This window comes from Megachile rotundata, chromosome 13 (genome assembly GCF_050947335.1).
Source record: "Megachile rotundata isolate GNS110a chromosome 13, iyMegRotu1, whole genome shotgun sequence".
In the NCBI taxonomy this organism is placed as follows: domain Eukaryota; kingdom Metazoa; phylum Arthropoda; class Insecta; order Hymenoptera; family Megachilidae; genus Megachile; species Megachile rotundata.
Genome location: NC_134995.1, coordinates 9,401,043 through 9,417,612, shown reverse-complemented (window position 1 = coordinate 9,417,612; position 16,570 = coordinate 9,401,043). Strand labels below are relative to the sequence as shown.

General features: G+C 35.5%; 1 protein-coding gene across 3 annotated transcripts in view; it reads left to right on the top strand.

Moving 5' to 3' along the window:
* Positions 1–10,529, top strand: part of LOC100880575 (sodium- and chloride-dependent glycine transporter 1) — a 30,662-nt gene extending 20,133 nt beyond the window's left edge. For all 3 annotated transcript variants that reach the window (XM_076538804.1, XM_076538805.1, XM_012290024.2), the window contains 2 exons: positions 6,594–6,746; positions 10,362–10,529. In XM_076538804.1, coding sequence (XP_076394919.1) covers positions 6,594–6,746; positions 10,362–10,472 — 264 coding nt within the window. In that variant the 3' untranslated portion in view covers positions 10,473–10,529. The remainder of the gene's footprint in view (positions 1–6,593; positions 6,747–10,361) is intronic.
* Positions 10,530–16,570: the final 6,041 nt, after the last annotated feature.

Genomic DNA, 16,570 nt, shown 5'->3' with positions numbered 1-16,570 from the left:
GGGAGATTTAGGAATTTTTGAATTAGGGGATTTTGGAATTTTGGGAGTTTTGAAGTGGTGGAATTTAGCGACTTTGGAAATTTGGAATTTTGGAATTTTGTTATTTTGGAATTTTGGAATTTTGGGAGTTTTGAAGTGGTGGAATTTAGGGACTGGAAATTTGGAATTTTGGAATTTAGGAACTTTGTAATTTTGTTATTTTGGAATTTTGGAATTTTGGGAGTTTTGAAGTGGTGGAATTTAGGGACTTTGGAAATTTGGAAATTTGGAAATTTGGAATTTTGGAATTTTGGAATTTTGGAACTTTGTAATTTTGTTATTTTGGAATTTTGGGAGTTTTGAAGTGGTGAAATTTAGGGACTGGAAATTTGGAATTTTCGAATTTAGGAACTTTGTAATTTTGTTATTTTGGAATTTTGGAATTTTGGGAGTTTTGAAGTGGTGGAATTTAGGGACTTTGGAAATTTGGAATTTTTGAATTTTGGAACTTTGTAATTTTGTTATTTTGGAATTTTGGGAGTTTTGAAGTGGTGAAATTTAGGGACTGGAAATTTGGAATTTTCGAATTTAGGAACTTTGTAATTTTGTTATTTTGGAATTTTGGAATTTTGGGAGTTTTGAAGTGGTGGAATTTAGGGACTTTGGAAATTTGGAATTTTTGAATTTTGGAACTTTGTAATTTTGTTATTTTGGAATTTTGGAATTTTGGGAGTTTTGAAGTGGTGGAATTTAGGGACTGGAAATTTGGAATTTTGGAATTTAGGAACTTTGTAATTTTGTTATTTTGGAACTTTGGAGTTTGAGAATTTTGCAAGGCTATAATTTACTAATTTTGGAATCTAAAAATTTGGGAATGCAGAAACATAGAAATTTTGTGAAATTTTTTGCCCTAAAATTTTTCAATATTTTAACCCCCAACTCTAAAAATCTTGCAATTTAGATTTCTAATAATTTTAGAACTATAAAATCCTAGAATCTGTGAATTCCGAACTCCTGAAATTTAGAACAATAAAGGAAATCAATCGAAATGAAGCAGACGTAAAGATAGAATAATACCCGAGCAATGTTATTGATATTCATAAACGTTATATAAAAGGGGAATTATATATAAATATTCTATCGTGCCATAATTCGTTATCTTTTCTAGTATCGGCAATAAATATTTGAGGATGACCCTGTCGTTTCTTTTATTGTTTCAATTGCGGTACCATGAATCTTTCGCGTCGTAAATAATCTACAGTCGAATAAAATTTCACGATATTTCAAATAAATCGTAGCTCTTTAGTGGCTACGGAATAAAATTTATACACACTTTCTATTTTATCTGAAACTGAAGATTGTTTATTGAATTACTTTCAATTTTATTAATTTTTCAGGAATTATTGGGGATACAATTTTTAGATATCGAATTGTGCTACGTAAATTTTTACTATTTATGATACTAAAAATTTAATAACTGAAGATTAAAATTTAGTAATAAAAATACGTTTACTAAACAAAAAATTACTTAAAAAAAAATTACTTCAAGAAAATAGCAAACTGACTAAAAAATAATAGAAAGTTGCATTAGTTAGGTTAGAAACCTAACCTAACCAGAAAATAATACAAAGTTACGTTAGTTAGGTTAGAAACCTAACCTAACAAAAAAATAATAGAAAATTTTGCACTCGAAATACTTTAACTACCAAAAATTAAGCAATCAAAGTATTCTAGCATCGAACAGACTACTAAAACATAACGACATAATATTTCGACCACCGCCCTAATCTCGCTAAATCCACATTAAAAGTAGCGCACGTTTAAACGCGAATATCTCCGCAACAAAAACATACGACAAAATATTTACCGCTAAGGTTTGCTGTAAACACAGCTCCTGTGTTTTCCTTCGTTCTGGTGCATAAAATATGCACAATATTTTCCTTTTTTTCGCGTCTTGGCAACACAACTCGGTTACATTCAGCCGGCAAAACTGTGCAGGAGACAACGAGCGTTCGTTTTCTTTCTGTTTCGCGTTAAATTTCTTCTGGTCCGCGATACTTGTTGCCAAACAAAGAAAAACGGAAGATCACGCGCGAGATTGCAGTTTCTTTTGTGCAGTAATTTTAACGCGGACTTCAACCGGCAATCTTTTCGTCGATTAAAGGGGAAACTTGATTACAGATGTTGTATAAACGTGGACAAAAGGTGATCTCCGACTGTACTGGTGTCTACCCACGAGTTGGGGATGCAAAGAAGTTCAACGTGAACATAGTTACATTTCATAGTTACAGAATAATGGCAGTGTAGACAGGCTCTTGGAAATTGGAAAATGTAGACATTCAGAAATGTACAAAACCTATTAGAAATTTGAAAATTTGAATAGGATTCTGAGCAATCTCTTCTGAATATCTGTGTCACGCCAACTCGTAGGTTGACATCGGTGCCTGCGACGTCCCGCCATCTTTACAGTATAAAAAGAATATTCGCGACGATTTAACACGCCGATGCGTCAACAGTACCGCAATAACCTTAGATTTACGGACGTTTAATGACCACTTATGTTTGAACTGAAACGAAACTATAAAAATAAATAAATAGTAGATAATACTCAAACTAGCTTACACAATGATTCTTCATCTCGATGAAAGTTATTACACATTTTGACGAAAGCTTTTTAATAATTTTCATAATTTGAAATAAGAAATCTGAGATCTTGATGGGTTCCGTAAATCTATGTCACCCTTACTTTTGCTGTAATCATAACTATTTTACTATCATCGTTATTATTATTACTACTGTTATCGGTACTAGTATTGTTATTAACACGTCACTTTCATGATGATCATCATTATTACCACCATTATCATTACCAGAATTACTGCTATGGTTTCTATCGTCGTTACTGTCAGTTCTGTCATGACTGTTACAGGTTTTATGATCGTGGTTCACACCGTTTTCATGAATATTGTGATTTCTGTCTTATCATCATCTAATTTAGTGTTGACGCCTTTAGTCCTGAGCGCTTTAGTTGAAATATTTTGAGGTTAGGTAACACAAGGCTGGATAAGCTGTTATAGTATTATTACATTGTGTGATCTTCATTCACGAAAAGTTGAAAATGCCTTCTTAACAAATTCAGATATTCAGAGGTATAGAAATTTTCCTTTTGCAAATTGCAAAATTCAGAAATGTAGAAAACGTATTAGAAACTTAAAAATTGAGACATGTGACCTATTCACGCGCCAACTCATGGTTTGACATCGGTACGTGTTTCTTCTTTTTCTTTCTACGGCGACTGTAAATGCAAAATTACAGTGCTAGCTTTAGCGTATGTGAGCGTAGAATGACACTAGCTCGAGGGGATGATCGCTTTAACGAGGAGGAACGAACACTCGTTTCTTCCTTTACGTTTTGCTGTGCTTTTCTACATGGTGTCCTCTCTAACTTCGTTACAGGGAAATACTTGCACCTTTAGAACAGTGGAAAGCATTTTTGCGAATATCGAACAGTGATACGGGACTCTACGGTACAGTAGACTCTCCTTCTATTACTGCGTTTGGATGAGGGAGGAAAGAGGAATGATTGTATGGGTTCGGTTAGGTTAGGTTGTATGGGTTGTATAAGAATCATTGTAGATTTTGTACGTTTCATTTTTGTGGATTTTTGGTTTTATCGTTTTTTGTATTTGGGAAGCTTGAAAATTTGGACACTTAAGAAATTCAGAAAATTCAGATATTCAGAAAATTGAGATACTTTCAGAAGCTTCAAAAGATTAAGAAAATTGATGACATTCAAAAAAATTGAGAAGATTGAGAAAATTCAGAAAATTCAGAAAATTCAGAAAATTCAGAGAATCCACAAAATTAAGAAAATTCAGAAAATCCACAAAATCATAAAATTGAGAAAATCCACAAAATGAAGAAAATGCAGAAAATGAAATAATTAAGAAAACCGTAAAAAAACGAAAATTTACCGACGTGAAAATCCAGGCCGGTTCATGAATTAACCAATTTCCGAGTTTACATCTGTACACTTATCCAGGTTGACCCTCCTTTGCATCCGGCCGTCCGGGCAAATTTATAGCAGCCCGTGAACAAGCGGGCACTTATTTTGCTCGAAAATGTAAGCTGACACGATACAATTTCGTCCTCTCGTTCTTCGACTTGGTTTCGCGGGTAGAATCATCGTTTTCCCGGTTACGGGAGGCCCCTGTATCACTTCCCCTATAAATCCCGAGGAGCCGCGCACAAAGGGAATTTTTCCCGGAAACGTTGAAAGCACGAGAAACATTTTAAGCGGAACACCCTGTACAGTTATTATATACGTCCGCGAAAATACGCGGGCCAGTCTGTTCCCTCGGCGAATTCCCATTTGGGAAAGAGTGGTTGCTCAAACTCCTGTCACGTTCCATTTTATCGATCGGCAATCGTGGCGAAATAAATGATCTCGCCACTCGATCGTCCGGCCTTTCCTTCCCCAGTCGATTATCGGTCTTCTCTATGGGGCTGATTTAAAACAACAGATCGAATCGATAGCCCGTGTACCGCACATCGATTCGTCGTAAAAAAGTTCGCTCTTCTTTCTCGTCGCCCAGTTTTGTTTCTCGGTCAATCGTTTCGTCGATTAATTATTCTCTTGATTTTCGACGGACAGGAATGCGTGGGCGAAAGTAACAGTCTCGTAGAAGGGATCGAGTTCTCGAGGGGAGCGTTTTAACGCCCATTACGAACTTTGGATGAGGGTTGCTTGCTATCTGGCTCGACGTCTTGAATCATACACGTCGTCAATTCGCTGCCATTAGCTCCAAGCGTTTTTGGGATTATTGAATGTTCTACGCTTTCGTGTTCTTCGATTTCTTCGTTCGATTTGGGTTATTTACGGTCGTGTACAAAATTAGGGTACGAAACTGTTGTGGATTCGAACACGTTTCAAGTTTGATTTTTATTTTGTAATGAAAATAGTGAAGTTTTTTAAATGTTCTCAAGTTCTAGTTAATGTACTTATGTATCATTTTGGAAGAAGAACAAAATGGATGTGAAATTTGTATGACATGTATGAGCTGTTAATAGGGGAAGTTCAGTAAGACGCACCTGGTGCGTCACTGTTATTCGGTATAATAGGCAAGTAATAGTTTCTTAAATATATACATGTTGTAGCTAATGCGGTTATATTTCGGAAGAAACACTAAATCAATGTAAAATTTGTATGAGGTGTACAAGCTGTTAATAGAGTAAGTTCAGTAAGACGCACCTGGTGCGTCACTGTTATTCGGTATAATAGGCAAGTAATAGTTTCTTAAATATATACATGTTGTAGCTAATGCGGTTATATTTCGGAAGAAACACAAAATCAATGTAAAATTTGTACGACCTGTATCAGCTGTTAATAGTGTAAGTTTAGTAAGACGCACCTGGTGCGTCATTGAAATTTGTTATTAAAACTCGAAGAATTTACAAGAGAATTTAAAAACATGCAATTTGCAAATTTGTAAAATTGATGTAAAATTTGTATGACATGTATAAACTGTTAATAGGAGCAGAAGAGTAAGACGCACATGGTGCGTCATTGAAATTTGTTATTAAAACTCGAAGAATTTGCAAGAGAATTTAAAAATATGCAATTTGCAAATCTACAAAATTAATGTAAAATTTGTATGACATGTATAAATTGTTAATAGGGGCAGAAGAGTAAGACGCACGTGGTGCGTCACTGTTATTCAGTATAATAATAGCCAAGTCTTTTAAATGTATACATGTCATAGTTAATACGATTACATTTCGAAAGAAACATAAAATTAATGTAAAATTTATATAACGTGTATAAGCTGTTTCAGTAAGACGCACCTTGTGCGTCATTCAAATTTATTATTAAAACTCGAAGAATTTAAAGAGAATTTAAAAACATGCAATTTACAAATTTGATGTAAAATTTGTATGACATGTATAAACTGTTAATAGGGGCAGAAGAGTAAGACGCACCTGGTGCGTCACCATAATTCAGTATAATAATAGTCAAGTTTTTAAAATCTATACATGTCATAGTTAATGCAATTATATTTCGGAAAACACACGAAATCAATGCAAGATTTGTATGACATTCATAAGCAGTCAATAGGGTAAGTAGAGTGGGACGCATCTGGTGCGTCATTGAAATTTCTTATTAGGAGAAATTGAAAAAAAATTACAAGTTTAGAATCACAAAAATTGCAAGTTTCTTACGAATTAAAAAACTTAAAAATTCGAAATCTTGAAGGTATATGTACCCTAAAAATATGACCAAACATTGATACAAGTAATGTTATCACCCTCTATGGGTTTCTATTTAGAAACCCAAATTTCTATTTAGAAATATAGAAATATCTTTGCTAACTTAACAAATAAAAAACCTAAATATTTGAAACGTCGAACGTACAACACACACCTTAAAAAATGACCAATTTTCTCTGACGATTAACGTCAACCCCGTACGAATCCATACGTATCCCCCATAAAATTCCTCCAACACCCCAATTCGAAATTTTGGATCCATATCCGTTATATCGCAATCTCCCTAGATCCCCGAGATATTTATGCAACGAACAAAAATCCATTTTTTACTCTTTTTTCTGTGCGCAGGCAGTGTTCGTGTATCAAATGTACACGTACGAGTTAGCATCGTACGGCGAATACGTATTCCCAGTTTGGGCGAATGTGATTGGAATACTAATCGGTTTGTCGACCCTGGCGCCCCTGCTCTTCTTTTTCCTGCATCGGCTCTGGAGGGATCCGGTAAGTTTGTCATGATTTGCAATAATCGAACGGTCGAATGCCTCTTGGTGAATTTCTGTCGTACGAACGATAGTGTAAGCGCATTAATTCGTTGACCGATTACCCAGAATTGCGCGATATCAAATCGCGCAGTTACGCCGGGAATGGACGGTTACAAGCCGAATCGAGATATCAGCCGGAATAATGCTCGACAAACCGGCAATTATTATGCAAACTGCTGCCAGTTTTTACGATACTCGCTGCTTAAAGCGCCGTAGTGTTTAGTGTTTACGATCCCGACTGTAATAACCTATTACTGCTCAGTGCTACATTTTTTCTTCTTTCTCTTTGGAAATGTTCAGGAACGTAACGAGAACGTTTCAAGTTTTTACTGCTCGCTTTACAGGCAGCCTGTTATAATTTTATCGTTCGTTTACGCCTCCATCTTTCCTTTTTACTATATTCGGCAATACTACATGTAACCTTGTCTCTATATTCACAGTATGTTTAAAATTTAACGAAAAGCGCCATTTATTAAAACATGTTATCTGAAAACAGTATACTTCCTTTACAAAACACAGCAATCATTATTGGAATCAAAATGAGACTTCGTGCTTTAAGTATGAACATCAAACTCCAGGCTCTCCAAAGTAAAAAAAATTGCGATTCCATAAGAAAGTCAGAAGTTCCTCAAAGTCAAAGTCAGTCAAAGAGCGGCCATGTTGGCGGACATGTGTGAGCGGCCATTACAGTGTCAATCACAAATATAAAAAAAAAGTATAAATACAAGAAAGAAAATAACAGTCAACAAAAATAGTGTACAAGTTAAATCACATTTAACAATCACGAAGAAAAAATAGAGGTAGCAAGAAAGAATATTTCCTACAATAAATTTTTGTTGACGCAGTTTCGAAAATCGTATAAAATACTTTCAATACATCGTTCCTAAATTTCGTACAATGCGGGGAGAATCGCAAAAGTAAATGTTTGCTTACAATTCAAGACCGCGCTATTTCGTTCTTTTTACCAGACCGTGCACATGTGTGGAATTATATTATTAGACGAACCTCTTCCGTGAATCGTACACGTGGGTATCCTAACTCAACGGTTCCCCATGGTAAGATTCTCATCACGAAGTTTTGCCGTGAAATTTAATAGATAGCTCCGAGTACCGACGCACATCTTCATTTCGGTTGTCTTCGTACGGAGAAATCAGTTATGTCTTTTACATTCCTATAGCATTGTACATATCGATTTGTTACAGCAACAATATCAGTAAATGTCTCAGTATGTATATGTGGTAATCAGTAAAAAGTTTCATTTGCTGAAGTGCATCTCGCGGCAGCCATTTTGAGAAGAGTGGTCACGTGACTTCGGTACATAGAACTGTAAGAGGTTATTGAAGTAAAACTTGTTTACTTACTCCTTGTGTATATAAGAGTATTAGCATAATAATAGTAACAACACAAATTAACAAAGTAAGTTTATTCTAATCTATTTGTCTGCTATCATAATACTTAGAAGTTAAAGAAATTTTTCTTCGCTGAACTGCATCTTGCGGCAGCCATTTTAAGAAGAGTGGTCACGTGACTTCGGTAGATAGAACTGTAAGAGGTTATTGAAGTAAAACTTGTTTAGTTACTCCTTGTGTATATAAGAATATTAGCACAATAATACTAACAAAGCAAATTAATAAAATTTTATTTTAATCTATTTGTCCTATCATCGTATTTAGAAGTCAATGAAATTTTTCTTCGCTGAACTGCATCTTGCGGCAGCCATTTTGTGAAGAGTAGTCACGTGACTTCGGTAGATAGAATTGCAATAGACTTCTCAGTTTTTTCACGTAAAGATATTAGTAGAATAATAAAAACGTATGGAAATCATAGGAATGAAATCTTGAAAGACGAAAGCGAATTTCTTTGCGAATAAACGTAATGCGAGTTGGTTGTTCACGGCGGTAAATTCTCATCGCTAGGGAAATAGTAGAGAGCATTTCAAGATATCTCGATAATAATTCCGGGCGTCGACGAATCGGGAATTTTTTAAGGAACTGCATAGGTTCGAGTTGCGGTAGCCTCGGGAGGCGTGCACCGTTTTAAAAAGTTGCGCTCCCTCAACCGTAAAAATCTCGCGAACTTTCAACGTCTTAATACAAGTTTTTCCACGGTACGTAGGTAATCGTACTTTGAAACGAAAAGTTTCGTTCACGCTCCATCGTTCGGATCGAACCTACTATTTCTACCGTTACTTCTGTTCTCCCTTGACCGTTTCCGCTTTGTGTTAGCCGATAAATTTACTATTACTCTTATCTTCTTCCCTCCTGTTTTCGACTGCCCGCACAGTTTCGAAACTAGTTGTGCGGTTCGCGGAGATATGACCCAGGCCAACGGGAAAGAAAAGAGAATCACCTGTGAGGATAGCCCGAAAGAAACTTCGCCTTTCTCGATACACCGATCTTCTTCGATAAACGGTTAACGTTATCGTGTTGCTTTCATTTCGGATCTTTAATCGTCTTTCTCTTGCGGAAAATTTTCAACAAATACAGCTACGATCATTTCAATTCCTATCTTTTCTTATCGTTTTTTGGATTGCCTTTCGAGGAGATCGCAAATACCCTATTCCAAAGGTTATCGTTTTTTTTACATTCCTTATCTTCTTATTTCACTATTTGGTATGTTACATTAGCTTAAACTCTTCTTTAATAAATACTGGAAAATTTAAATTCACGAACAGTCATCAATATATGATGACGCACCAGGTGTGTCATTGAAGTACACCTACTTTGATCTTATGTTTGTTATATATTACATATTTTTATGGTAGTGTCACTGGTATACATTATACAAATGCCTAACACAAGAAAATTCATTGATTGATGAGTAGTCATTGAATAAAGCTGACGCACCAGGTGCGTCATCGAAGCACACATACTGTGATCTTATTTTTTTTATACGTATATTTTTCTAGTAGCATCACTGGTATATATACAGGTACATAATACAGGGAAATACAAATTTATGAGGAGCCAACGAATATAAGATGACACACCAGGTGCGACACTGATTTACACATACTGTCATGTAATTTTTTTTTTTTGTATATTTTTCTGCTAGTATCACTTGCACATATTATATGAATACATAATACAAGGAAATACAGATTTATGAGCAGCCATCAAGCACAAGGTGACGCACCTGTTGCGTCATGAAGGAATACATACTGTGATCTTATTTTTTTTATACATTTCATATTTTTTTGGTACCATCTCTATGTATTACACAAATACATAGTAACTTACAAGTGTCCCTTATCAATAGAGTACGATAAGTTTGCAGATCAGAATTAATTATGAATCGATAAGTAGTAAAGGATTTTTATGACCGGTTTCTCCCCGGTCATAAATTAGTCGAGTAATTTATTATTTATGGAACGAGTTGACGAATGGATTCGAAAAAGCATTCGATCGATCAGGAGGTCCGCGAACAATTCACCGTTCTCCGTGGAATCTTTCATCGAGTTTACGGTTCTACAGCGTAGTTCAAATAAAACGCTGAAACGTTTACTCTATCTGTTTGCATAAACCCGACCCGGCGATTGTTCAAAGAATCTGACTTTCGGTTTAATTGTCCGCAGTGGGACCGGAGTTTGTTTCGACCCGCGAAGACGTGGGGACCGGCCGTCGGGAAAAATGCGGACAACGAGGACCCCTTTACGGCGACCGTCAAAAACGAACAAGCGACGTGAGACAAAAGGCGAGAGTTTGTTAAACTCAATAAAATTATTTTATATGGTTTTACACAATATTCTGTTTCGGATATTGGCACGTTCGCTATCGGTGTTAGGTGCTTAGATATAATCTGCAAAAATTTTTTTTGCGGAAAGGATTAATGTGAAGTCGATGAATACTGTGCTGATAAATTATGATACGGATATTTTATAAATCTAATCTGGCATAAACTTAATCTCACTTAACCTTAAAACCATTTTAATCTAACATCAACCTTCAGACATCAGAGACTTAAAATGTAACCTAAAATGGTGGATAAGTAATCTAATACTAAATCATCCATAAAATTAATAATATTCTAACCTAAAAACATTGCAAATATCTCTGATGAAAATAATACTATAAACCTAACCTTCAAAGAGTCAAAATATAACCTAAAATGGAGGATAAACTGTGTAATACTAAATCATCCATAAAATTAATAATATTCTAACCTAAAAACATTGCAAATATCTCTGATGAAAATAATACTACAAACCTAATCTTCAAAGAGTCAAAATATAACCTAAAATGGTGGGCAAACAGTGTAATACTAAATCATCCACAAAATTAATAATATTCTAACCTAAAAACATTGCAAATATCTCTGATAAAAATAATACTGTAAACCTAACCTTCAAAGAGTCAAAATCTAACCTAAAATGGTGGACAAACTGTGTAATACTAAATCACCCACGAAATTAATAATATTCTAACCTAAAAACATTGCAAATATCTCTGATGAAAATAATACTACAAACCTAACCTTCAAAGAGTCAAAATCTAACCTAAAATGGTGGACAAACAATGTAATACTAAATCATCCACAAAATTAATAATATTCTAACCTAAAAACATTGCAAATATCTCTGAAGAAAATAATACTACAAACCTAACCTTCAAAGAGTTAAAATCGAACCTAAAATGGTGGACAAACTGTAATACTAAATCACCCACGAAATTAATAATATTCTAACCTAAAAACATTGCAAATATCTCTAAAAAGAATAATATTGTAAACCTAACCTAACTCGAAAGACGTAACCTAAAATGTCTGAAAAAGAGTATAATAATAAATCATGTATGGCGTGAACAATGTTGTTTGACGTTGCTAGATGAACTTCTTAAAACGAACGCCGGTAGCGAACGTGTTAATTTCTTGGCTTTAAAGTTTAAATGTTTCCCCTGTAAACACTGCATCCTGATTTTCCCGCCATACGCGAGCTTTATGAACGCATTTTCTATTCACTCGGTTCGAACTAACTCGAGTAACAATTAAGAGTTTCAGCATGGAAGTTTCGGGGAAGCTTGCCCGGGTGAATAAGTGGAGAACGAAGAGCTACGATTTCATATTTTCCAATACACCTTGTAACAACTGCGAACTACCTTTTCGTTCTCTCAACTTTTTAAATTAATACCGCGCGAACAACGGTTCGAAGTAATGTTTTAACTTTCGACCAAGGATAACTACGGTAATATGAGGGTGGCAATTAACTCGGAATTTTTTAACGAAATTCGCTTCGCTGCTCTTTTCATTCGGATTCTTGATCTTGCTATATAATTTTAATTTATTGTAGCTGAATTGTACTGTGCGTCAGAAGTGCGTCACGTTATAAATTAAGGGTTGAGAAGCATAATCTTCAAAGTTACAGAGATATACTATAAAAGTAACACTATGTGTCAGACTTTTATTTTTATTTAATATTTTGTCAATTTTTAAATTGTGAACAGCTGATGAAGACTTTCCCAAAAAATGATATCCAAAGACTTCATCCATCTCCAAATTCATAAACCTAAATTCTCAATTCTAATTCCTAAATTCTCAACTTTTCAATCCGTTCTAAAATTCTTAACCCAACCCATGATCACTGTATCTCTAAAGTATCAGCGAAAAACCTTGCACGGTTGCCAAATTTGTCCTAGAAAAGTCACATCCTCTGTTCTGCCGCATCCAGAAACAGGACTCTTCAACATTATAATAAAATAGATTTGATAATTTTTGAAGTTGCAACAAGGAACTTGAAGTGACTCGTCACTTGGTATAACTTTATCAGACCATTCAGCAGAGGCTGGCGACTCAAATTATTACATTCTGACACTCGATATCGAACAGAAGGTGTGGTCAGTTCCTACAGGTTTCCATAGGCCATCAGATCGAATAACCAACGTTCATGGGCCCGCAATCCTGAATAGCAAAGTTTGCGTTAAGGTCCCCAGAAGAATGTTGCGCCAGGCCTACCCTCGTGGTCCAACTTTGACATCAAAGATCCTTTTTCTGTTAAATAAAACCGACACTTCCTGCTTTGGAATTTATTCTGATCGTCATCTAACAATAAGCCACCGATCGGTCGTCCAGTAACCCGCCCGCGATTTCATCCTCGAAGAGCCACTTTTTTCTTCTGCTCCTCTGGTTCGGGCATAACGTTCCGCATATAACTGGCTTAACCGTAAAACGTAAAACGAGTACCGTGTTGCAGAGCACTGATGACTTCAGAAGACCCAAAATTCGAAACCAGCCAAATTTCCACAGGGTCGAATTTCCGCGCAGCGTAACAGACCGCGTGGACATCAGCGCGACAAGGCTCGCGTTCTGATTATCGGGTACATGTCTGCCCACGGAAAAGTGGCGAATGTAGCGGCTACAATCCCGTGTTACCTTCTAATTAATGCGATGGAACATCTCCGGTACGAGGAATTCCGTGTCCCGTCGCAATATCGTGCGGCCGTCTACGGAGCTTGTACCGCGTCTTATGGGGAATGCGGAGGCGACGAGAGTGCGGCTTGCGCTCCGCGCTAATGAGAATTTCACTCGGTCTCCCAGCAATTCACTGCGACACGCGTCTCCCCGCCGATCGATCAGCTTTTTTCTTCTGCGCCGAATATGGCTCCGCTAAATTGCGTCTCGATCCTGAATTATCCGTTCCATGCATTTTTATAAGATCGCCGTGACACCGTCACGTGGAGCTATCGGTTCTTTCCTTCCTTGTCGAATGCTGTAAGTACGTGGACTCGGAAGTTTGCCTCGTCGAACGATAGCATCGATATTACTCTCCAGGATGACAACTTAGTGGGTACTGTAATTGCTTGTCAATATGGCTGTTTTATGACAGACAGTGTGGGTCTTGACGCATATGGTGCGTCGTCTACTGAGGTTAGATGTACAGTGAGATGATAATAGATGCGTCACGAGCTGATTTTTGGTGCGTCACAAGCTGATTTTAGGTGCGTCATGAGTCGATTGTTGGTGCGTCGTGAGCTAAGTTTAGGTGCGTCACGATTTTATTTCAGATGCGTCGTGAGTCGATTTTAGATGCGTCACAGATCAATTTTAGGTGCGTCAAGCGCTGACTTTTGTGTGCGTCACAAGTCAATTTAAGGTGCATCACGATTCTATTTCAGGTGCGTCACGATTCTATTTCAGATGCGTCGTGAGTCGATTTTCGATGCGTCACAAATCAATTTTAAGTACGCCAAACGCTGACTTCTATGTGCGTCACAGGTCAATTTTAGGTGCGTCACGATTACATTTCAGTTGCGTCACGATTGCATTTCAAGTGCGTCAAGATTGTATTTCATGTGCGTCATGAGCCGATTTTAGATGCGTCACAAATTAATTTTATGTGCGTCACAGGTCAATTTTAGGTGCGTCACGATTACATTTCAGGTGCGTCACGATTGCATTTCAGGTGCGTCACGATTGTACTTCAAGTGCGTCATGAGCCGATTTTCGATGCGTCACAAATTAATTTTAAGTACATCGTAGGTCGATTTGAAGTGCGTCACGAATCCACTTTTGGTGCGTCATCTCTGTATAGCAGATTTTAAGTGCATCGAGTTAATGTTAAGATTTGAAATATCTTGATACTCATATAAGAATATTGAGATTTCGAAAATTTTAATATTTAGCAAATCTTAAATGATTGATCTGGGAATTTTATAGATTTAGAGAAATGCTGAGATTTAATTCTGAGATATGTGAAATTTTGACATTTTCGAAATATTAAAATTCGAGTACTTTAAAATCTTGATGTAACATTTTCAAATTCATGAATTTATCATCCTGTAACCTTGTAAATTAAATAAAATAAAGAAACTAAACTGACATCTGAAATGCACAATCAAAAATCCTCGACCCAAAAGTAAAAATTTTCAAATTTTCAGACGAAAGAATTTAGAAAAGCGTTCAAAGGAGAATTGAACGCGTGATATACTGCAATACGATCGACGCACGTAGTTCTGATGTTTTGAAAGAATTCAAAGGGTCAACAGCGGTATCAAAGATATCGATCGCTCGTACTCCAGCGTGATCAAAATTTCTATCGAGATTATTCGTCTCGTTATCTTGCTTTGTACGCGATAGCAGTTCTTTCTGTTATCGGAACTTTTCTTTGAAAACGCAAACTATATTTTATCGTACACGATTAATATGTGCAGTGACATTGTTATAACATGCAATTTTATATGTGTCTACAAATATTTGTCGATGCTTTATAACTGCTATAGTTTCATATCTTTTTGTAATTGTTATTCTTGGAAAATTCGATTTCGAGACACTTGAAGTGTACAGATACCGATCTTCTAGTACTCGAAAAATTAATTAATTACAGATAAATGTGCGATAGAAGTGTTACGGGAGCTTAACGTATCAATAATTTTTGACTATGCAGTGTTTGATTTTATTTAGTGTCTGTACTTTGTATTTAATACTTGCAATCGGTATTCGATATAAAATGTAATATTTCTGTAATTTTATAAGTTATTTTATCTGACATTTTATGCTTCAGATATTCATTTACTATTTTCTTTGCAATCAATAGTTTTATTTTTTCTTTCAATATTTTTATTTAATTTCATTTCACTTCATTTAATTATTCAAAACTCTGTAACATTACATTCAAGTACTATACGGATAAAACACACAAATTAGTAAAATAATATATTAATTTAATTTTATTTAACCGACCTCTTAAATTGCCTGAAAAAATGTATTCGTTAAAAACTCATTAAAAAAAATACGACCGTTCGTAAAACATTGCAGATATTTAATGCTACAAGGGCGTAAAAAGACGTGGTTTCCGGTAAATGGAAAACTGTAAAAAGGTTGATAGTATTTCCCACGCAGTATCATAAAATTTTTATGCGATTTTTTGGAGTCATGATGTATGGGAATCCCATGTATATGACGCTGAAATGCTGCACCTGTTCCCAATTTTGGGAAAACAACACCACAATTTCAGTGTATACCAGATGGGTCCTCATCTATCGTTCTAAATTATTCTAAGATGATTGATCGATCGTAAGAAGTGGAAGAATCTTCTGATAATTGTATCCTGATTAAAATTTATGATATTGTAGATAACATGTCTTTGTGTGCAAATGACACTCAAAAGTTTTATTTTTAGGTGATTGTGTAAACTGACTGGTATGCAAGATATTTAGGAATGTTAATTCATGTGATATGAATTGTTAGTGCTTTTGTGAAAATAAGGGCTGTTAATACTGAATTATTTAATGTAATTGAGTATTGTAATATAGGGATAAAACATAATGTAGTAATAGATATAATAACATATGATATAATAAGTATAATAATATATTATAATGTAGTATACATATAGAGTTTAATGAAGATAATAACACATTATAATACAGTAATTAATATAACTTTATGACAGTACATCAAAAATAAAGATTAATAAAGAGATTTAATGTATTATGAATCCATAATGGCTGCTTGAGCGCCACGAGATCGTCAAAATGGCTGCTTACGCGCCGCGAGTTCGTCAAAATGGCTGCTTACGCGCCACGAGTTTGTCAAAATGGCTGCTTGAGCGCCACGAGTTCGTCAAAATGGCTGCTTGAGCGCCACAAGTTCGTCAAAATGGCGGGAGCCCGCAGATACGTTAATACATGCATTTCAGAAGTTTTTATAATATTTTTCTTTTAAATTATCCAATTACTATGCTAGTTAATAATTCTACAATAAATACTACACAGAGGCTATTATAAAATTCCTATAAACTTGAATAAAATGTTAAACAACACGAATTTAACAAAATCCTAACCTCTTTGAAAT